The 22,709-nt window shown below is 43.9% G+C and overlaps 1 protein-coding gene across 2 annotated transcripts in view; it reads right to left on the reverse strand.

The window, feature by feature from the left end:
- The window catches only part of LOC141258815 (cytochrome P450 2K1-like), a 63,489-nt gene extending 42,498 nt beyond the window's left edge, over positions 1-20,991 (reverse strand). Inside the window, exons 1-3 of one of the 2 annotated variants that reach the window (XM_073673966.1) lie at positions 20,760-20,991; positions 20,346-20,415; positions 3,752-3,950 (exon numbers count right to left, since the gene is read on the reverse strand). In XM_073673966.1, coding sequence (XP_073530067.1) covers positions 3,752-3,931 — 180 coding nt within the window. In that variant the 5' untranslated portion in view covers positions 3,932-3,950; positions 20,346-20,415; positions 20,760-20,991. The remainder of the gene's footprint in view (positions 1-3,751; positions 3,951-20,345; positions 20,416-20,759) is intronic. The other variant, XM_073673967.1, reaches the window with a different exon arrangement.
- Positions 20,992-22,709: the final 1,718 nt, after the last annotated feature.

Below are 22,709 nucleotides of genomic sequence, written 5' to 3' on the forward strand. Positions count from 1 at the left end.
GCCACCTTTTGCTTTGATGACTGCTTTGCACACTCTTGGCATTCTCTTGATGAGCTTCAAGAGGTAGTCACCGGAAATGGTCTTCTAACAATCTTGAAGGAGTTCCCAGAGATGCTTAGCACTTGTTGGCCCTTTTGCTTTCAGTCTGCGGTCCAGCTCACCCCAAACCATCTCGATTGGGTTCAGGACTGGTGACTGTAGAGGGTAGGTCATCTGGCGTAGCACCCCATCACTCTCCTTCTTGGTCAAATAGCCCTTACACAGCCGGGAGATGTGTTTGGGGTCATTGTCCTGTTGAAAAATAAATGATGGTCCAACTAAACGCAAATCGGATGGAATAGCATGCCGCTGCAAGATGATGTGGTAGCCATGCTGGTTCAGTATGCCTTCAATTTTGAATAAATCCCCAACAGTGTCACCAGCAAAGCACCCCCACACCATCACACGTCCTCCTCCATGCTTCACGGTGGGAACCAGGCATGTAGAGTCAATCCGTTCACCTTTTATGCGTCGCACAAAGACACGGTGGTTCGAACCAAAGATCTCAAATTTGGACTCATCAGACCAAAGCACAGATTTCCACTGGTCTAATGTCCATTCATTGTGTTCTTTAGCCCAAACGAGTCTCTTCTGCTTGTTGCCTGTCCTTAGCAGTGGTTTCCTATCAGCTATTTTACCATGAAGGCCTGCCGCACAAAGTCTTCTCTTAATAGTTGTTGTAGAGATGTGTCTGCTGCTAGAACTCTGTGTGGCATTGACCTGGTCTCTAATCTGAGCTGCTGTTAACCTGCGATTTCTGAGGCTGGTGACTCGGATAAACTTATCCTCAGAAGCAGAGGTGAATTTTGGTCTTCCTTTCCTTGGGCAGTACTCATGTGAGCCAGTTTCTTTGTAGTGCTTGATGGTTTTTGCAACTGCACTTGGGGACACTTTCAAAGTTTGCCCAATTTTTCGGACTGACTGACCTTCATTTCTTAAAGTAATGATGGCCACTCGTTTTTCTTTACTTAGCTGCTTTTTTCTTGCCATAATACAAATTCTAACAGTCTATTCAGTAGGACTATCAGCTGTGTATCCACCTGACTTTTCTGACTTTTGCTCAACACAACTGATGGTCCCAACCCCATTTATAAGGCAAGAAATCCCACTTATTAAACCTGACAGGGCACACCTATGAAGTGAAAAACATTTCTGGTGACTACCTCTTGAAGCTCATCAAGAGAATGCCAAGAGTGTGCAAAGCAGTCATCAAAGCAAAAGGTGGCTACTTTGAAGAACCTAGAATATAAGACATATTTTCAGTTGTTTCACACTTTTTTGTTAAGTATATAATTCAACATGTGTTAATTCATAGTTTTGATGCCTTCAGTGTGAATGAACAATTTTCAAAGTCATGAAAATACAGAAAAATCTTTAAATGAGAAGGTGTGTCCAAACTTTTGGTCTGTACTGTATATAGAAATACTTTCTGTGTTCTATGTAATGACTGACAGTATACTCTCCTGATCTACTTGTCTCACACTGGTAAATCTCTTTTTTAGTTAAAAAAAAAAGCTTTAGATGCGGAGACTCTCAAGGAAATCTATGTCTGACCCAGAGATCTTAACAGTACATTTACATATTAACAAAAATGTGAAAATCTCTGGAATACAGAAAATCACATATATTAAGGTATCATTTAATTCAGCTTCCTATGACCTAATAGTAATAATGATAATAATATTAACAACAATAATATTATTATAACGGCCTTCAACTCGAACTCAAGCCATGGTGACTTCATGGATGAACGCTTTGTAAGAAGATCTATCTTATGCAAGTCTAGATAGGTTCACCAGGGTGTTCTTCGCCATTATCATAATTGTACTAAGCCATCGGATCACCGATCTTCCTCTTAGCCTTGTTCCTTCCATTCTTCCAATTACGATGTCCTGGACACATCACACGAAGACCGCAAAGTAGGCAAGTTGTCTCTTGGTTGATCCTTGCGTCGAGCGACGTGTCTGGCTTCATTTGTTCTAAAATTGATTTGTTTGTTCTTCTTGACTTCCATGGTATTGATAACAAGCTTCTCCAGCACCACATTTCGAATGCGCTGATTCTTCTTGTTTCTTTACTGTCAAGGTTTTGCATCCATATTTTACTACAGAAACGACCAGACTATGTGGTGCGACGGCTAAGAGCAGTAGGGTTGAAAGCACGAGTTCCACTCAAGAAGCCTTTCACCTCTCTTATAACCAGAAGGTCCAACTTGAGTTTGCCAAAAAAAACAGCCAATGGAAAGAGACAGATTGATCTAAGGTGTTGTGGTCAGATGAATCCAAGTTCAATCTGTTTCGTAGTGATGGCAAGCATTATATATACCATCCAATAGGAAAACGTAATGATGTAAGGTACCAAACCCCTGCAGTGAAACATGGTGGTGGCAATGTCATAGTTTGGGCCTGCTTTTCTGCATCTGCCATTGGCCCTCTGCATTGAATTGATGGAAATATCAATGCTACCATGTACAAGGATATACTGGAGAACGTAATGCTTACACATGTTAAACCCAAAGTAGGCAGGGGATGGAAATTTTAGCAAGACAATGATCCAAAGCATACATCCAATTTAGTCAAAAATTGGTTAGCAAAATGTTCACCTGTTGCAATGGCCAAGCCAATCACCTGTTATACACCATATAGAGCACCTTTGGGATGAGTTATGGCAATGAGTTGGGGCCCATACCCTTAGCAATAAAGGTGAAATGTTTGCAGATTTGCAAATGGAATGGAATGGAATAAGATACTCGAGATGTCTTGAATACCTGAGTGGCTTCAATGCCCCGTCGGTGTGGTGCAGTAATTAAAGCAAGAGGTTATGCAACAAAATACTAAGTTATGGCACAGTAAACATGAATTACTTTCTATGATGTGATCAATAAATAGTATATGTAAAACTTTTTAGTAGTCAGTTTTCACAGATATAAATAAAATACATGAGCATCACTTTAGTAATGTGTATACATTACAAAAGGACTATTGCAAAAACAACAATGACTATTTTCATGCCAATATAATGCGAACAAATAAAACTGACATACGGTGTCCATATTATACAAACCAATATTGATATACAGTGCTCAAGCACCAGCCAAATACCAACATACCGTACCCAAATACAAAAATATTCAGTGCCCAAATACCAATATATCAATATTCAGAGCCCAGCTATTACAAACCAAATAATACTGATGTACAGTGTCCATATAATACCAACAATACAAATACCAACATATAATGCCCAAATAATACTAATATATGGTCCCCAAAGAATACCAATTTACAGTGCCCAAGTATTACAAACCAAATAATTCATACATACAGTACTGAAATAAGACAAGCAAAATATTACCAACCATATAATACCAGTATGCAATGCCCAAATAATACCGCCATACAGTGTCAAGCAAATCAGTACTAGCAATAGAAAAATATGTGAAAAAAGGAGCGTTTTCACCCATCCGATTGTTCAGGGTTCAGCAGTGGATACCAATACAAAAAGCACAGCAAAATCATGGAGTTATCACTACAAATATAACCAGTATCGATTCCATGCGCCCTGCATGCCCATATAGACGGTTAGGAGGGTCTATATATCGGATTCCCTTTAGATATCTGCTCTATAAATAGTATATAGCCCATTCCTTGAGCCTTCCTGTGGACAAAACAGTATAATTCAGGATAATAAGGTCATAAAATCTGAATGTTACCTGATGCAATGTCTGATATGGTCTATTCCGGTCTAGAATATGCAAATTGCCAATGATTGGCAGCGGTCGCGGTCCAGGGGGCAGATTATACGTATTTCTGCGCCACCCATAGAAATATAGGGCAATGAAGAGAGTTAGAACCACAGACAGAACCAATGTGATGGGATCCAAGACCTCCATGGAACCAAGAAAAGTTTCTCTGAAAAGACAAATATAAACAAGATTGAGTATGTAGCCAACAGTATCTGCTGAGTTTGTCGCTATGTATAACCCACTATGACACCATAATGCGTTATTATGGTTGTTCTTAGGACTGCAGTCTGTTATAGATGACATTTTGAAAAAAATTCTTTATCCACTTATCACCAGATGCTGAAAGTTACAATGCTGGAGCCAAGTAGACAAAAGGCTAGAGATGAGCAAATAAATTTGTAGCAAGTTAAATTTGCTACAAATTTTAGCCAGAAATCAGGTTCCACATTATATATTTATTTACAAGTCTTTCACCAGCAATCAGGGCACATTCAATTTGCGTTGAATACATTTTTATGTAAAACACCAAGGTTACTTTCCGGTAGCTGGTTTTTCCTGAGCCCATGACAGCACACCTGGAGAGAGAGGGATCCGCCCCGCCAAGGACAGGAAACCGTCTGAAATAAAAGGGCGGTACCTCTCCCTCACTTCAGTTGTTTACAGAGCATTGAGAGGACCTCCCAAAGAGGTTAGGCATATAACCAACACCTACAATATATATACATATATATAGCACCTAAAACAGTGCACACCAGGGTGTGAGAAACAGAAAAAATAGGGAGGGAAAACTACGGGAGCTGTCATGGGCTCAGGAAAAACCGGCTACCGGTAAGTAACCTTGGTGTTTTCTCCTCACCCATGACAGCACACCTGGAGAGAATTTTGGAGAATTATGAGCACCCTAGGGAGGGACCACCGCCTGAAGTACCCTTCTGCCAAAGGTAAGGTCAGAGGAGGACAGATCCAACCGATAGTGTTTAAAGAAGGTGGATGGTGTAGACCAAGTAGCAGCTCTACATATCTGATCGATTGAGACGTCTGCCCTTTCCGCCCAGGAGGTTGTGACGGCTCTGGTGGAATGAGCCTTGACATTGTCCGGGGCCGGAACTCCTGTGGACGTATATGCTAGACAAATGGCCTCCCTAAGCCACCTAGAAATGGTACCCTTGGACACCCCATGACCTTTCCTATTCCCCTGAAAGGCCAGGAACAAGGAATGGTCCTTCCTCCATACACTAGTCATGTTAATGTACTGTAGTAGTGAACTTCTAAACATCTAGGTTATGGAATCTAACTTCCCCTGGGTTTTTAGGATTGCTGCAAAACGAGGGAAGCACAATCTCCTGATTACAGTGAAATCTAGATACCACTATGGGAAGGTATGCTGGATCTGGACGCAAGGTGACCCTATCATAAATTTGTGTGTAGGGAGGATTAACCGAAAGGGCCTGCAGGTCACCTACCCTACGAGCAGACATTAAGGCCACTAAGAGGATGGTTTTAAGGGTGAGGATCTTTGGAGAGACATCCTGAAGGGGTTCGAACGGGTAACTGGTAAGTGCGTTCAAGACCAAATTCAGGTCCCAGGAAGGAACTCTTAGGGACCGAACCGATCTGGCTCTGGCACAGGACTTGATAAACCTCGAGACCCACCTGTTCCCCGCCAAGTTACAATTATAGAGCACTCCTAATGAACTTTAAGAGTCCCCGTCGCTAGACCTAAGTCGCGCCCCTTTTGCAAAAACTCCAGGATTCCCCTGATTGGAGGCTTGTCTGATAATGGGGTATCTATAAATTCTAGGAATTTACTCCAGACTCTTTGGCCAAAAAGGGGCTATAAGAATTACCCTTGCGCCTTCCTCCCAAATCTTCCTCACCACTTCTGGAACCATTACTAACGGGAGAAAGGCATAGGCCTTCCTGAACTTCCAAGGGATCTGGAGGGCATCCACGTCATGGGGACTTTCTGCTGGATTTAAGGAACAGAATCTGTCTACCTTCCTGTTTGCTCTTGTGGCGAACAGGTCTATGTCTGGCTGCCCCCATAACTGGACAATCTGTTGGAAAACCTCCGGGTTTAAGCTCCATTCCCCCTGTCTTAGGGTATGGCGGCTGAGAAAATCTGCCTTTACGTTTTCTACCCCCTTTATGTGAAGAGTACTGAGGGATGGGAGGTGTCGCTCTGCCAGATGAAGGATTCTGTCTGCCACAGCCATCAGAGAGCGTGATCTTGTTCCCCCCTGATGATTCACATAGGCTACTGATGTCCTGTTCTCGGACCAGACCTCGACGTGGTGACCCTGAATGTGAGGAAGGAAACCTATCAGAGATCTCTCTACTTCCCAAAGCTCCTTTATGTTTGAGGATGCTTCCATCTCGTGGTATGTCCAGTGACCCTGAATTGAGAGCTCTGCCAGATGACCCCCCCATCCAGAACTGCTTGCATCGGTCGTAATCACCCGATCGACTGGTCAGGACCACTGTACACCTGAGGTCAGATTTCCCCTGTCTGTCCACCACGAAAGGGAATCTACAGCATCTGGGGAGAGAGAGAGAGAGAACTTGCTTTCTAAATGCCCGTTGAAGGACCTCTGCGCTGACAGGACCTCCCACTGAAGAAGTCTCATATGCCCCTGAGCCCATTTGACTGCTGGGAGACAGGTTGTCATAGAGCCCAGGAGGGACATTGCCTCTCTTAGGGACATCACTGGAGATCGCATGGCTTTCAAGACTAAAACGAGCAATTTGCGAACCTTGTCTTCTGGGAGGAAGCAGGCTTGGAGATGAGAGTCTAGGATTAGACCTAGGAAGGTCTGAGTCCTTGAGGGGGTTAGTTTAGACTTTTGGGAATTTACCAACCACCCTAGCTGATGCAACACTGTCGTTACTTCTAGAAGTTGACTGGAGCAGTGGACTTCTGATTTCCCTACTATTAAGAAATCATCTAAATAGGGCACGATCACTTTGTTCTTGATTCGTAGAAAGGCTGTTACTTCCGCTATTAGTTTTGCAAATATTTTTGGTGCTATGGAGAGGCCGAAGGGTAGAGCAGCAAACTGAAAATGCCTCAGCTCTTCCTGAATGAACAGGGCTACTCTTAGATACTTCTGGTAGTCTGGATGAATTGGAATGTGATAATATGCGTCCTTCAAGTCTATTACTGCCATAAAGCAATTGTGGTGTAAGAGCTTCACTGCCGAGCTTACTGACTCCATCTTGAAGGTCTGATTTTCTATTAACTGGTTCAGACTCCTGAGGTTGATGATGGTCCTTAGGGACCCGTTGTTTTTTTTTTTTTTTATCATGAACAGAGGGGAATAGAACCCCTTCCCTCTTTGTGGTATCGGCACTTCGAGAAGGACTCGTTTCCTTACTAGCTCTAATATCTCCGCTTCCAGTGTTATCTGTTCTTCCTGGACCTTCCTTTTGGGGGTAACCACAAAGGTCCAACAAGGGATCTGGCTGAACCGTATCTTCAGGCCACCACTTACAATGTTCAAAATCCAGGGGTTTGCCGTAATTGCTTACCAAGCTGGAAAAAAGTGGGAAAGCCTCCCCCAACCTCCGGCATGGCGTCATTGGGAGGATCTCTTTGTATTTGAGGACGGTCCCCCAAACATATAGCCCGACTCCTTTTTGGACTTGGTCTCCCATCTTCTCCTGTCTCCTGGAGGGTGACCCCTATTAAATTTCCTCCTCCGAAAACCAAACCTTTTTGTGTTCCCTGAAAATCCTGGGAACCCTTTGTTTTTATCGCCCACCTTTGCTAAAAGGTCTTCCAACTTTTGGCCAAACAGGAGTCTACCATCACACGGGAGGGAACACAATTTATGCTTTGACTGTAGGTCACCTGGGCAACCTTTGAGCCACAAGGCCCATCTGGCAGCATTAGATAGACCTGCTGCTCTAGCCGAAAGCCTGACAGTCTGCTGAAGAGTCCGCCAGGAAGGCTGATGCTGCCTGCATTAGGGGTAGATTTGAAAGGATTCTATCCCTAGAAACCTTTTTATCCTTAAGCTGGTCCTCCAACTGTTGGAGCCACACCATTAGGGATCTCGCCACACAGATGCCCGCTACTGGTGGCTTCAGGCCTCCTGCTGCAGCTTCCCAAGTATGACGCAGAAAGGAGTCAGCCTTTTTATCAAGGGCATCTTTTAGGACGCCTGAGTCCTCCAAGGACAGGGAAGATTTTTTGGATGACCTGGCTACAGTCCCGTCAACTTTGGGGATCTTATCCCAAGGCTCAGAGTCCTTCTCTTCGAAGGGGTACCTTATTTTAGAGAAGGAGAGTAAGGTCCCTGATCTTTCTGGTCTCTTCCACTCTCGGTCAATGAGGCCCTAAATTTTAGTGTTTACCCGAAAGGAGCGTCTCTTTTTTTCTCCAAGGCCCGCAAACATAACGTCTTTCCGGGATTTGGATGCTTTCTCCTCCCCCAGACCCATGGTTGATCTGACTGCTCTAACCAATCTGTCTGTACTCTCAATGGGGAAACAGGGTCTACCGTTATCCGATGAGGAAGAGGATGATGAATCACTCAGCCACAGATCCTCGGACTGGGAGGAGTCAGAGTTGGAGGAGACCTCTCTATGGGATCTTTTCTTCCCTCTAAGCAACCCCTTCAGGGACCCCTGAACCTCTGCGTGGACTATAGACTTTAAATTAGTTGCGAAATCCAGGGAATTTTCCGCTATAGTTTTAGCCACGCAGTTCGGGAAAAGCGGCTTTTGGCAATCTATGGGTAGGGAAGTTCGGCATAGGGCACAAATTCTGTGCTTTTGCTTGGCGCTACTCTTCTTAGGCTCCTATAAAAGGAACCACATAAGAGACTTCCCATTACTAAAAGGTGACATTCACGAAGATCACTCACCCTTGGAAGTCACAAACGGGTACCGGATTCGGAGGCTGTAGCGGAACCGATGATTCCTTTCTGGATGGACCTGAGGCGCTTGACACCTTGCTCCTGTGGCTGCCACTGCGATTGCTTGAGCGGCTGTCATTGTGAGAGGTATCCCTCTGCTTTTTCCATTGCTGAGGGGCGGGGGTTAGCTGCTGCTCTTGGCTATCCTGGTCAGCCATGCTTCAGAAGTGTCTACGCTTTCAGGACAACCCCCCCTCCTAAAATAGGGCCATCCAGCACCTCCTCAGGTTCATGGGCCCTCCCCCCTTCCATAGGCCGGAGCTCTATCGAAAAAAACCTCTGGCCTGCAATGCTCCGATTGGCGCCGCCATCTTGGATCGGGCACAGCCTCCTGACGTCACCGCACGGCAGGGGGAGGATGGCGCCGCGGTCTCCGGGAGGCCAAAGCCTACCTTACCGCGAGCCCCCCCCTCAGTGCAGAAATCCCAGGGGAAGCTGCGGACGGCGCTTCTGGGATACTGAACCCGGTGCACAGGCCAGTGCTCGCTCTTCCACACTGGGACAGCCCCAGGTAAGTCTTCTTTTTTTCCTGAGACAGGTTCCCATCAAGGACAGGAAACCAACTGAAGCGAGAGAGAGGTACCGCCCCTTTATTTCAGACGGTTTCCTGTCCTTGGCGGGGCGGATCCCTCTCTCTCCAGGTGTGCTGTCATGTGTGAGGGGAAAATTAAATTTACAGGTGGAATTCAAATGAATGTGAATTTTGCTAGATTTGCTGATCTCCAATAAGGACAGGCACGCCATCTGCAACTGGAGCCGCCTCACTTTTCAGTTTCCTCAATGGTATTTCATCAGCCACTTAGCACAAGCTCTCCGAAGAGCCCAAACGAGGAGCAGGTAAACACCTCGGGCGTCACCTCCTATCACATAGTGGAGGGTGCACTTTTCTTAGGGCAATCAATAACTTTTGTGAGGCTGTGATCAAGCTGCTCTGCTCACAAAAGAGGGAGTACAAGGCAGGAGAACACTGGCCAGTGAATGCTTTCCCCATCATACTGATTGTATTGGTCAGTGGGGTCTGTGTTCCTGTCCTCCTTCATGGCACTCCTGTGAGTGGGAGGAGGAGGTGAAGGTAGAGACAGGCTGGCACCAACCAAACTAAGTTGCAAAACAAGCTGTACTCTAAATATCAGTGTCTGCTGTCATAGTTAATATAATGGGAGTGGATCCTGTCCGAGCTGTAACAGCTTCTTCCTGCTCTTTTTGGCAGTCCAGAAAGAGAAGGAAATGGCAAGCGAGGAGGTTTGCTGGGACAGTGCCACTAAATTTTATTAAAAAAAAATAAAAACAGCAATCTTGTTCAGCACTTATTCTAAGTAAAAAAAAGAGCTTTGTTTATCGATTAAAAAGATACGAAAAACAGAGGTATAAAAACAGGACATCTTGCAAATAATCTCGAGAGAGACAGAAACAGATTTTTGCTGTTTGTAAAAATAAAAAATACCTACAGTGAAGGAAATAAGTATTGGATCCCTTGTTGTTTTTGCAAGTTTTCCCACTGACAATGACATGAACATTCAATAATTTTAAGGGTAGGTTAATTTTAACATTGAGAGATAGCATATTCCAAATAAAAAATAAGAAAATCGCATTGTATAAATTAGATAAATTAATTTGCATTTTGCAGTGAAAAATAAGTATTTGATCCCCTACAAACCATTATGAGTTGGGGCTCTAACAGTCAAGACACTTCTAATCAACTCGTTATCTGCATTAAAGACAGCTGTCTTACATAGTCACCAGTATAAGAGACTCCTGTCCACAGACTCGATTAATCAGTCAGACTCTAACCTCTACAAACATAGGCAAGACCAAAGAGCTTTCTAAGGATGTCAGTGACAAGAGGATAGACCTGCACAATACTGGAATGGGCTACAAAATCAATAGTAAGACGCTGGGTGAGAAGGAGACAACTCTTGGTGCAATAGTAAGAAAATGGAAGAAATACAAAACGACTGTCAATCGACATCGATCTGGGGCACCATGCAAAATTTCACCTTATGGGGTATCCTTGATCATGAGGAAGGTGAGAGATCAGCCTAAAACTACATGGGGGAACTGGTTAATGATCTCAAGGCAGCTGGGACCACAGTCACCAAGAAAACCATTGGTAACAGATTACGCCTTAAAGATTTAAAATCCTCCAGTGCCCGCAAGGTCCCCCTTCTCAAGAAGGCACATGTGCAGGGCCATCTGAAGTTTGCCAATGAACACCTGGATGATTCTGAGTTATTGGAAGAAGGTGCTGTGGTCAGATGAGACAAAAATTGAGCTCTTTGGCATTAACTCAACTCGCTGTGTTTGGAGGAAGAAAAATGTTGCCTATGACCCAAAGAACATCATGCCCACTGTCAAGCATGGAGGTGGAAACATTATGTTTTGGAGGTGTTTCTCTGCTATGGGCACAGGACTACTTCACTGCATCAATGGGAGAATGGATGGAGCCATGTACCGTAAATTCCTGAGTGACAACCCCCTTGTCTCCGCCAGGACATTAAAAATGGGTCATGGCTGGGTCTTCCAGCAAGACAATAACCCGAAACATATAGCCAAGGCAACAAAGGAGTTGCTCAAAAAGAAGCACATTAAGGTCATGGAGTGGCCTAGCCAGTCTCCAGACCTTAATCCCAAAGAAAACTTATGGAGGGAGTTGAAGCTCTGTGTTGCCAAACAGCAGTCTCAAAATCTTATTGATTTAGAGATGATCTGCAAAGAGGAGTGGACCAAAATTCCTCCTGACATGTGCCCAACCCTCATCAGAAACTACAAAAAAACATCTGACAGCTGAGCTTGCCCAGAAGGGTTTTACCACCAAGTATTAAGTGTTTTTTGCCAGAGGAATCAAATACTTATTTCTCACTGCAAAATGCAAATAAATGTATCTAATTATACAATGTGATTTTCTTGATTGTTTTTGGATATTCTATTTCTCAATGTTAAATTAACATACTCTTAAAATAATAGACTGTTCATGTCTTTGTCAGTGGGCAAGCTTACAAAAATAGCAAGGGATCAAATAATTATTTCCTTCAATGTATACAGCTACAACGGTAACCGATCACTTGAATTTTTGGATTAATATTCACAAACTCAGACTATCAATCCCATTTCCAATCTGCCTCAGCACTGCATGAATATACCACAATCAGGCTAGGGTTTTTTTCTATCCACAGTACAAGCATAAAAGGACATTCCTTGGCTGTCCCTCATCTTTTATACTGGATTTAATAGCTCTCATGATTGACTGTGCTGCAACCATGTGATGCTATAGCTGCTGGGCACTAAGTCACTAACTCACTGTGTCTTCAGCAGTGTGAAATGATGCTGGACATTTTTTATTCTGTAACGGGGAGGGTGGTTGAACCACTGTGCCGCAGTGCAAGGAGAGACCGGAGGGGTGTAACTAGGTGCCTCACCAAATTCAACCCTAGATCCATGGTGGCTTAACGACAAAATTATCCAAGGAGGGATGGGGAAGGTCTACCAGGTGCTACTCCAGAACGGACATCAGATGGTAGGTAGCTGCCCCCAAGGACTGGAGGCGGGCACGGCTAATAGACAGGAAGGCGGGCGAGTACATGTACTGGGAGCTGGAACTACAGAAAGTGTTATCACCAAAAAAACTAAATTGCACTGGAACCTCCATATTGCAAGAGGTACCTTAAATAGCCAGTTGCCTTTAAGAGGAGGGGAGCGCATGCGCCCTAAGCACAGTGTCAGGGGATCTGCACACTGGGCTGTGTCAGTGTGGAGGGTGGACGCCAGAGCAGGACCCTCCAGGTGAGGGCTGCGGCAGTAAGGGGATCGGCATTTCTGCCGAGGAATGCGAGTAGGATAGATCCGCTCATCACAAATAGCCAATTAAGGAGTTTGTAAGTTAACCCCCGAGTTGGAGCTTTGTTTCCATGTATTGTAAATGCAACATTTTTTCCTGCTGAGTTTTTTTGTGCAGAAATCTACTGCATTTGCTAGTTAAACCAAAGTGAAAGTGATTTGATGAAAAATCGTGGCCACTGTGTATTTAAGGAAGCTATTAAACTGTATTTTAATGCATTTTTTCTATCGGCTTCTATGGGGAGCATGAAAATAAAATAAATAAAAAAAAAGATGTGTTTTTAAGTTCAGAATCCCAGTGTTCCTCTTTATAAAAAAATTACTTGAAATCTGTCCCAAAAGTGCTTAAAAAAAAGGGGGGAAAAGAGATTAAATAAGCAGCAAGAATGCAGTAAAAGCTGTTTGCTATTGTGTATTTGATGTGGGCATCTGCCAAAAAAGGGCTGGAAAAATTATTTGTTTTGCTAGACGGAAAATTGCCTATGAAGAGAAGAACCATGCCAGAGACGTAGAGGAGCCTGAAACTGTTTTAGGCTTCATTCAGACATCTTTATAGCAGTTACGCTTTCTGTTTTTTTTTTCATGGATTCAACACGTACCCAGTATAATCTATGGAGCTGTTCACATGTCTGTTTTTCACGGACCATGTGTTTGTGCAAAACACAGAAACATATATTTTTTTTTTACAGCACGAATGACAACGAATGAGAACACTGTTCTTCCACTGTACAAAGCTCTGGTCAGACCACACTTGGAATACTGTGCTCAGTTATGGGCCCCAATATATAGAAAGGATATAAATGAGCTTGAAAAGGTACAAAGGAGGGCAACAAAATTAATAAAGGGAATGGAGGGACTGAAGTTGACGCGCCCCCTGGGCCTGTGCTGCTGCTGTACTGCTGCTGTGCAGGGGGAATACCCGGAGCCGGATCGCTGGGGGTTGTAGTTCTCCGTGGCGGTGACCCGGTCCGTGCCCAGGGTGGTCAAACCAGTGGCAGTCTATTTGTATTGTACTAAGTGTCCGACTACGCCACCCGTGGATTGCGGTCAGTGGGGACCGCCGCTGCACTGCAGACCGCTGAGGCTGATGTTGTTTGTGCAGCCGAGTATGGGATGACTCCCCACGGGAGGAGTATTGCCTCAGGGCAGCTAATGTGGAGATGATGGGAGTGATGGTGTGAGGGTCCCAGTGCTGATGGTGCTGGTGCGACAAGGAATCACAGAGACGTGTGGTGCAGTTTCCAAAGCTTTACTCACTGTTGTTGTTCAGGTCACTTCAGCCAGCAGTGACCGCCCGAGCCGTGCTGCGTCCACCAGGTGAGGGACTCGGTCAACTCCCAGGCAATTCCAGAGTGCGGTTCAGAGCTCCCCTCTCTTCCTTTCTACTGGCCGTCCCCACCAGTGACCCACCTTTGTCCAGCTTCCTCGGGCCTTCTGTTGGTGAAACCTCTCTCCGGTTTCCCTGACCCTATGCGGTATGCCTTTCTGGTGGATGTAGTGAGGGGTCGCACCAAGATGTGGTGACAACCTCCGGATTTGGCTGAGGATTAGTTGCCTCCACCAATTCGGGTTCCGGTACCCTGCTCTGCCAACTCTTCACCCAGTATCTCCTCTGGGCTTATGGGGTTCCTTCTGCCTTCGTGTCTCTGGGCCTTTCTCTGTGTTCCTCGCCTCCTTTCTCCTCTGTTTTAGTTCCTTTCTTACTTTCCTTTCTGTTCCTTCTCCTCTCTCTTTCTGCTGTCTCAGGCCTCCACTCCAGGCCTGGCTCTGGAGCTGGGCCCAGACTGAGCCACAGCTCCCTGTCAGCCCTCTCTGGCTGAGCTCCTCTCTGAACTGACTACTAAGATGGTGCCCACCTTATATACCTCCTTCTGACACCCGAGCCCAGGTGACTAGCAACCAATGGGCTCCTACCTATGCCCAGAAACCCACCCCTATCTGCTCCTACACCACTGGGTTCTCCTCCCCTTCCCCACTCCAGCCAGGAACAGAAGCTGTCGTGCCTGCACTCTGTCTAGTGGGAGCACCGTCGGTCTGTTCCTCGGAAATGGGGTGTGTGTGGTGCATGCAGCTAACAGAGTCCTGGTCCACACTCCATCCTTAACCGGGAGTGGAATACCACACCTCTGGTTCGAGGTGCAATACCCCTGTAGCAGCCGAGTCCTCGGGGTGCTACACAATACCCAGAGAGGTTGGCAAAACTAGGACTATTCAGCCTGGAAAAGAGAAGGTTGAGGGGGGACATAATAAATGTGTACAAATATGTTAGGGGACAGTATAGAGACCTTGCCCGGGATATGTTCAAAAGGAGGGATATTACGGTAACAAGAGGGCATTCACTAAGACTGGAAGAGAAAAGGTTTCAGCACCAGCATAGAAAGGGGTTCTTTACGGTAAGAGCAGTGAGAATATGGAATTCACTGAGTGAGGAGACGGTAATGTCAGATTCACTACACCACTTCAAGCGGGGACTGGATGCATTTCTAGATACCAGGCAGATTTCAGCGTATACGTAAAAATAAAATAAAATAGTAGGTTGATACAGGGATTTATTCTGACTGCTGGTTTCAGAGTCGGGAGGGAATTTTTCCTCAGGTGAAGATTGGCTAAATCATTTGGGGTTTTTGCCCTCCTCTGGATCAACTTTAGCAATTACAGAACTAACAGGTCGAACTTGATGGACGCAAGTCTTTATTCGGCTTTACAAACTATGTTACTATGTTACAAGGTTCAATACAAGACTATGGGTCCATGAAAAATGTCCGTGTTTAACATTGCAAAGTATAGGGGAAGCTTTGTAATTTGTTTCTTTCTTTATACAGGGGCATCTCACTAAATTAGAATATCATCAAAAAGGTTAATTTATTTCAGTTCATCAATACAAAAAAATGAAACTCCTTATTATATAGAATTATTACAGTGTGATCTATTTCAAGTGTTTATTTCTGTTAATGTTGAGGATTATGGCTTACAGCTAAAAAAAAGACTTAAGAAAAGAAAAACTTTAAGAGTGGAGCAAAACTTAAGAGAATAAGGTGCAAATACTTAGCCACATAAGAGTCAGAAACTTACTCAAGTGGACTACAAGAGGTGCTGGTCAAGACAGAGGGCCTGCAGATTATCTCAAGTGTCAGCCTTTTTTGCTCGTCTCAGTAAATCATTGTAAGTATGTATTAATTTTGCTCAAGTCAACCTGTGTCCTCCTTTGACATTCTGTAGACATCAAGTTTGTTGCCTCCACGAGATATAAATTATTGACATGAAAACTGAAATATCTGTATCCAGAAAAACCAGCAAAAAAAGGGTAGCAATGTTCACCTGCCGAGATCTTCAAAGCCAAATGTACTACCAGGATGCAGCAAACCCATATAAAGATGGCGGCTACACAGGTGCAAAATACTGATGAGACAATCACTCACAACCTACCATTTCATGGAGGGGGTGACTGCTTAGTATTAGAATTGCACAAAAAATGGCTGTATAGGACGCTGTTCACACTAGGGTAGTGCACAGTATCCAGCTTACAGCCTATTAGTTACGCCCATACTATTAGACTAGGCCGGCTGCTCAGTACTATCCAATTGCACCCCCTGGGAACACCCTAGTTTACAATGCCCGCACTGATGGGCCTGGCTGCACCCTGGAATAAAAGTGTGCAAAATTACATATATATAATACATGAGGTATTAGTTGATATTTTGGCCAAAATACGCAAGCTCGTAACCCGAGTCAAGGGTCCTCATGCTTACGAGTCCTACACTAACAGCAAAAGGCACACAAAGAATTAAAATTCCCCAAAAATTAAACTAGGGTGTCTGTTCCCAGGGGGTGCACTTGGATAGTATCGGGCAGCCCGCCTAGTTTAATAGTATGGGCGTAACTAATAGGCTGTAAGCCGGATACTGTGCACTACCCTAGTGTGAACAGCATCCTATACAAGCCTTTTTTTTGTGCAATTCTAATACTAAGCAGTCACCCCTTCCATGAAATGGTAGGTTGTGAGTGATTGTCTCATCAGTATTTTGCACCTGTTTAGCCACCATCTTTATATGGGTCTGCTGCATCCTGGTAGTACATTTGGATTTGAAGATCTGCGCAGGCAAACATTGCTACCCTTTTTTTGCTGGTTTTTCTTACAGTAAATTTAGCCCTCCATAATGTTGAGGCTAAGTGCTCACGAAGCAGAAATTTTTTCCGCATCTCCCTGGCAGGAAAAACGCTTGCAGATTTTACATGTGTTTTTCCTGCCAGGTAGAAGCGTTTGACAAGCGTTTTTGCATGCATTTCCACATGCGGGTTATAAAGCGCTTTTCCAAGCGATTTTAGCATCACTCGGAAAGTGCTTGACAACTTGGTCACACTATATAAATCCATGTAAAATTATCTTGCTTGGACTAAACAAATATAAACCCCTTAGTGACTGGACCAATTTTTTTTATATCTGACCAGTGTCACTCTACGTAGTAATAACTCTGAAACGCTTCTACATATCCCATGGGTTTTAAGATTGTTTTTTGTGACACATGATACTTTATAATAATGGTAAATTTAGGTTGATATGTTTTGCGTTTATTTATAAAAATCTCAGAAATTTGACAAATGTTTTAAAAATTGCAATTTTCAAACTTTGTCTATCACTTTAACCCCTTCCCAACATGCACCGTACATGCACTGCTCTGTGGGCGCTGCGTTCCCGCAAAAGAGCACTGCATGTATGGCCCGGTGAACAGACGGGCTCTGTGTGAGAGCTGACACCTCGCAGCACCACCCACGATCGGTGCTAGTACCGATCATGGGCATTTAACCCCTGTGATGCCGCTGTCAGTATTGACAGTGACATTGCAGGGCATAGCAGAGGGAGTGGGTTCCCTCTGTGATCCCATCAACGCGATGTGATCGCGTTGTGTTGATGGTCTCCATGGTGACCCCCGGTCCCAAGATGGCCTCGGGGTCCTTCAGGGTCCTGCAGGAAGGTGGCCTGTCAGCTGAGACGCCTCCTTACTGCCTGTCAGACGCTGCTCTGATGCTCTGCAGTGCAGATGCATTGCAGAGCATCAGATCAGTGATCTGACAGTTTGAAGCTGATGTCCCACCCTGGGACAAGGTAAAAAGGTAATAAAACTTTTAAAAAAAATTATAAAAATATTTTTTTTAAAAAAATCAAAAAATAAAGAAAAAAAAAAGAGAAAATATTAATCCAATAAATATATTTATGTGTAAAAAAACCAAACAATAAAAGTACACATATTTGGTATCATAGCATCTGTAACGACCCGACTGATAAAACTGTAGAAAACAGGCAAAAAACAATGCTTTATCATCACATTGCCAAACAAAAAGTAGAATAAAACGCGATCAAAAAGACCCCTGCAAAAACAAGCCACCATACAGCTCTGTCAGCTGAAAAATAAAAAGTTACAGCTCTCAGAATAAAACTATGCCAAAATAATAATTTTTTCAATAAAATAGTTTTTATTGTGTAAAAGTGCCAAAACAAAAAAACAATATAAATGTGGCATCGCTGTAATCGCACTGACCCGAAGAATAAATCTGCCTTATCAATTTTACCACACGCGGAATAGCATAAAAAATCCTCCCCAAAAAAATCCTGAATTGCTGGATTTTGTTCATTCTGCCTCCCAAAAAATGGAATAGAAAGCGATCAAAAAATGTCATGGGCCCGAAAATGATACCAATAAAAACGTCAACTCATCCCACAAAAAACAAGCCATCACATAACTGGCGGCCAAAATATGGAAAAATTATAGTGATGCAAAAAAATGCGTCTTTTAGTGTGTGGCAGCTTTCAATCATAAAAACCCGATATGATTCTAGTATCGATGCAATCGCACTGACCCAAAGAATAAAGTCGTTTTCAACTCAAAACTTTATTCTAGGTGATGTTACATTTGCACATAGGACCGCTTGTTCGAAAGGAGTTCTGAACTCTCTCGTCCATTGAATTTGTCAGGTTTTGGATGGTTTCGCTTTAATTGTTTTGCATGAGGACAGAATACCCTCCCAGAGCTGTTGCTTAGATGTGAACTGCCTATCGCCATCATAGACACTCCTTTTGATGATGCTCCAGAGGTTCTCAATGGGGTTGAGGTCAGGGGAGCATGGGTGCCACACCATAAGTTTGTCCCCTTTTATGCCCATAGCAGCCAGAGATGCAGATGTGTTATGTGCAGCATGAGACGGGACATTATCATGCATGAAAATGATCTTGCTGTGGAATGCACGATTCTTCTTCTTGAACCATGGAAGGAAGTGCTGTTTGAGAAACTCCACATACATTATGGAGTTCATCTTTACCCCTACTGGGATCCTAAAAGGGCCGACAATCTCTCTCCCCATGATTCCTGCCCAAAACATTACTCCACCTCCTCCTTGTTAGCGCCGTAGCCGTGTTTGCATGGGGTGTCCATCAACCAGCCATCCTCCACTCCATCCATCTGGACCATCGAGATCATTTCATGCATGATAATGCCCCGTCTCATGCTGCACATGACACATCTGCATCTCTGGCTGCTATGGGCATAAAAGGGGACAAACTTATGGTGTGGCACCCATGCTCCCCTGACGTCAACCCCATTGACAATGTCTGGAGCATCATCAAAAGGAGTTTCTATGATGGTGGGAGGCAGTTCTCATCTAAGCAACAGCTCTGGGAGGGTATTCTGTCCTCATGCAAAACAATTGAAGCAGAAACCATCCAAAACCTGACAAATTCAATGAACGAGAGAGTTCAGAAGCTCCTTTCGAACAAGCGGTCCTATGTGCAAACGTAACACCACCTAGAATAAAGTTTTGAATTGAAAACTGTTTGATTTCAGTTTGTAATAACCTGCTAATGCTTATAATTTCAAAAATGACCATTTTTTTGTTCTTTATTAAAATGAAAAGGTTTAAAACTCTGCTGTGCATAATAATTTGGAACATGCATTTTGAGTGCAGTTTGAGTTTTTTATTTTTTTAAAAATATACTATTATCATAGGCAGTTTGTACAAAAACCTTTCAATTGTACTCTAATAGTTATTTGACTGGAAAATTACAATGACTGTAATTCATATAAGTAATTTGGGAAAATCTGAGAAAATATTATTTGCATAATAATTTGGAACACAGTGTAATAGTACTTCATTGGTCAAATCGGCCCATGTCACCATGACGTTCTTTTAGGTCATAGGTCAGAGAGGGGTTAAAGCTGTCAAACAACCACAAATCATGCACACGGGAGTGATTCAAACATATCACCGAGCAGCTGTAACTACTCGGCGTTCGCCCGAGCGTACTCGGCGAAAGGGTTAACAAAACATACTCGCTCAACGCTAATAACTTCTGAACAGGCCGCTACAGCCAGCATATTCTAAGGCTGTTATTTTGGCCATGAATTGTTATGCCAAATATCAGGACCACACAATCAAGATCTCAAAGTGCCGATGAGGTTAAAGAGGGGGCCCCGACACTCTGCTAACTATTTAGATTCTGAAGTCTCTATTGACAGCAGAATCTAAGGGGTTAAACGTGCATGGTTGGTGCCAACATTGATCGTGGCTGATGCAGCAAGTTGTCAGCTATAGTGTACAGGTGACAGCTATAGGATTGTCACTTTTAAGGGGATGCTAGTCTCTTATATCTGAGGTCAGTAAAGAGACGTCTATTGGTCACTAATGGGTTAAATATATTGAAATACATTCAAGATGTTAAAAAAAATAGAGAAAACAAGTGCAATAATGCATTTAAAAAATTAGAAGAAAAATATTAAATTCACAAAATTCTAAATATAAAAAAGTGTTTCCATTACCATAAGTGTATTGGCACTTCAATAAATCCAATTAAGTTTCAAATCAGTAAATTGAAACAGGAATACCTTTCTAAAAAAAAAGAAAAAAAAAATCAGTAAAAAAAAAATTTGTCATCATGCTGTCATTCATAATTAATACTTTTCAGAATTACATAACCATAAGTTAAAACAATATTTTTGGGGTTGTATAGGAACATCGTCCAACGAACTTAAACTTCTTTACCAGAATGGACCCCAAAGTTTCAGTATAATAGAACACCATTTGAAATTGACCTTGGAGCCAGTCACTTGCCAGTGGGGTCAATTTTAATTAGGTTGGATCACAAGTAATCAATTAGATGTTATTGATCATATGTCCTGTAAGAGTAATGATAAGTACAAAGAAGATTGAGCAACCGATGCATTCCAACTCACTGTGCTTATTTCTGCTCCATAACTTCAGGGTACGGCTTTCTTGAGAATGAGGTCAGGATCCAGCTCTTGGTTTACAACGATCACATAAAAAAGGATCTTCCAGTTCTCCACTCTCTCAGCTTGAAATAGTTTATTGCAGATGATATTTTCATGTCTGGGGAAATTTACAGCAGAGAGTAATAATGACTGTGCACATGAAACCACACCCTGAACTAATAATGTCCCAAAAAAGGAGGGTTTGGAACAAGACCAAGACAAAGCATTGAAAGTAGTCAACAAGCCTAAACAGGCTGGACAAATTTAGCACACAGCCTTGTATTTTAATAAAGATTGTCTTTTAAGTAATTAATAAAAAAAAAACATAGGTTCATCTGCTATTTTCATCATAAAAACATCTAACTAGAGATTCATTAACAACAGAGTATAAGAATTCTAGCATATAAGTACCTTATCGGTTACGTACCCAGCATAATATATAAACAATCAAAAATGGGAAACGTAGCCCAAATACAGAAATCAATTCTTTTTATTAAATATAAGAATCCTTAACAGCAAGGAAACAAAGTGGGATGTTACACACAAAAATAACAACTAAGTGGAGGTACAGTATAACATATTACAGAATATAGACATCAGAAAAAATATGTCACATACCCTGAAATGAAGTATGTACACTGAATACCAAATAAAATGATGAAATCAAGAATCTAATACTTGATAGTAGTCTAGAATTTACATATTATATTACTATCATAAAGTGCAATCAGTGCAATGTACAGCGTAATAAATAAGCAATGAAGGTGTAAATAGCTAGACCTCAAGCAATATACAGTATATGTCATGTTTACTGAAATAGAATATATGCACTAATTGAAAAGCCGGAGGAAGTTGAATGGATAGCACTATCTGCTCTTGTGTGAGGTCGGTATTGTAACGGGTCTGGGAGGTGGAACCACAGAGCAACTATACAAAGGGGCAGTCCTTGTAAGGAAGCGGGTGACACCCAGGGAAGGCGGGCAGGCAGTCACGGCTAGTGATGGGGACAGTCTCTGGGTAAGAGGGCAGGAGGTCATGGCAAGTGACCGGGACAGTCTCTAGACAGGCGGGTGGTCACGGCAGGTGACGGCTAAGCCTTCAGGTAGGCAGACAGGCAGGTAGCTGGTGGACTCTCCCAGGTGTGCGGGCAAGAGTCTCTGGACGGGCAGGTGGTCACAGCACGTGACGGCAGAGCCTCCAGGTAGGCTAACAGGCAGGTAACGGGTGGACGCTCCCAGATGAGCGGGCAAGAGTCTCTGGACGGGCAGGTGGCCACAGCACGTGACGGCAGAGCCTCCAGGTAGGCTAACAGGCAGGTAACAGGTGGACACTCCCAGGTGAGCGGGCAAGAGTCTCTGGACGGGCAGGTGGTCACAGCACGTGACGGCAGAGCCTCCAGTAGGACTAGCAGGCAGGTAGCTGGTGAGCGCTCCCAGGTGAGCGGGCAGAGGGATCCATAGACAGACTGGCAGGGCTGGTAGGCAGACTGTCGGACCGCAGGAATAACAGCAGATAGACACGAATCAGGCAGGTAACAGACAGGAAACTGGCAGGTAACTGGGAGGTAACTGGCAACGGGACCTGAGGGCTGAAGCAAAGTGATGAACTATGCTACAACATTGCTCGGGCACCTCCATTTTGGAGGAGGTGCCATATATATGGAGAGATCCTCCGGCCATTGGCCGGGGACTCCTTAGGACGTCGCGCGCGGCCCCTTTAAGAGAGGGGGAGCGCGCGCACGCCCTAAGCGCAGTGGCCGGGAAGGAGCGCGCGCTGCTAGCAGAGCGGGAGGAAGACACCGGGCACGGAGCGGAGAGGTGAGGGGAACAGCGTCCCTGCCTAGCAGGAGGCAGGGACGCCGACGCTACAGTACCCCCCCCCCTTTTTTAGGCCAGACAGAATTTTATCAAGGAT

The sequence above is a fragment of the Phyllobates terribilis genome, unplaced genomic scaffold (genome assembly GCF_046119375.1).
Source record: "Phyllobates terribilis strain yellow unplaced genomic scaffold, ASM4611937v1 Scaffold_3__8_contigs__length_932513732, whole genome shotgun sequence".
Taxonomy (NCBI): Eukaryota; Metazoa; Chordata; class Amphibia; order Anura; family Dendrobatidae; genus Phyllobates; species Phyllobates terribilis.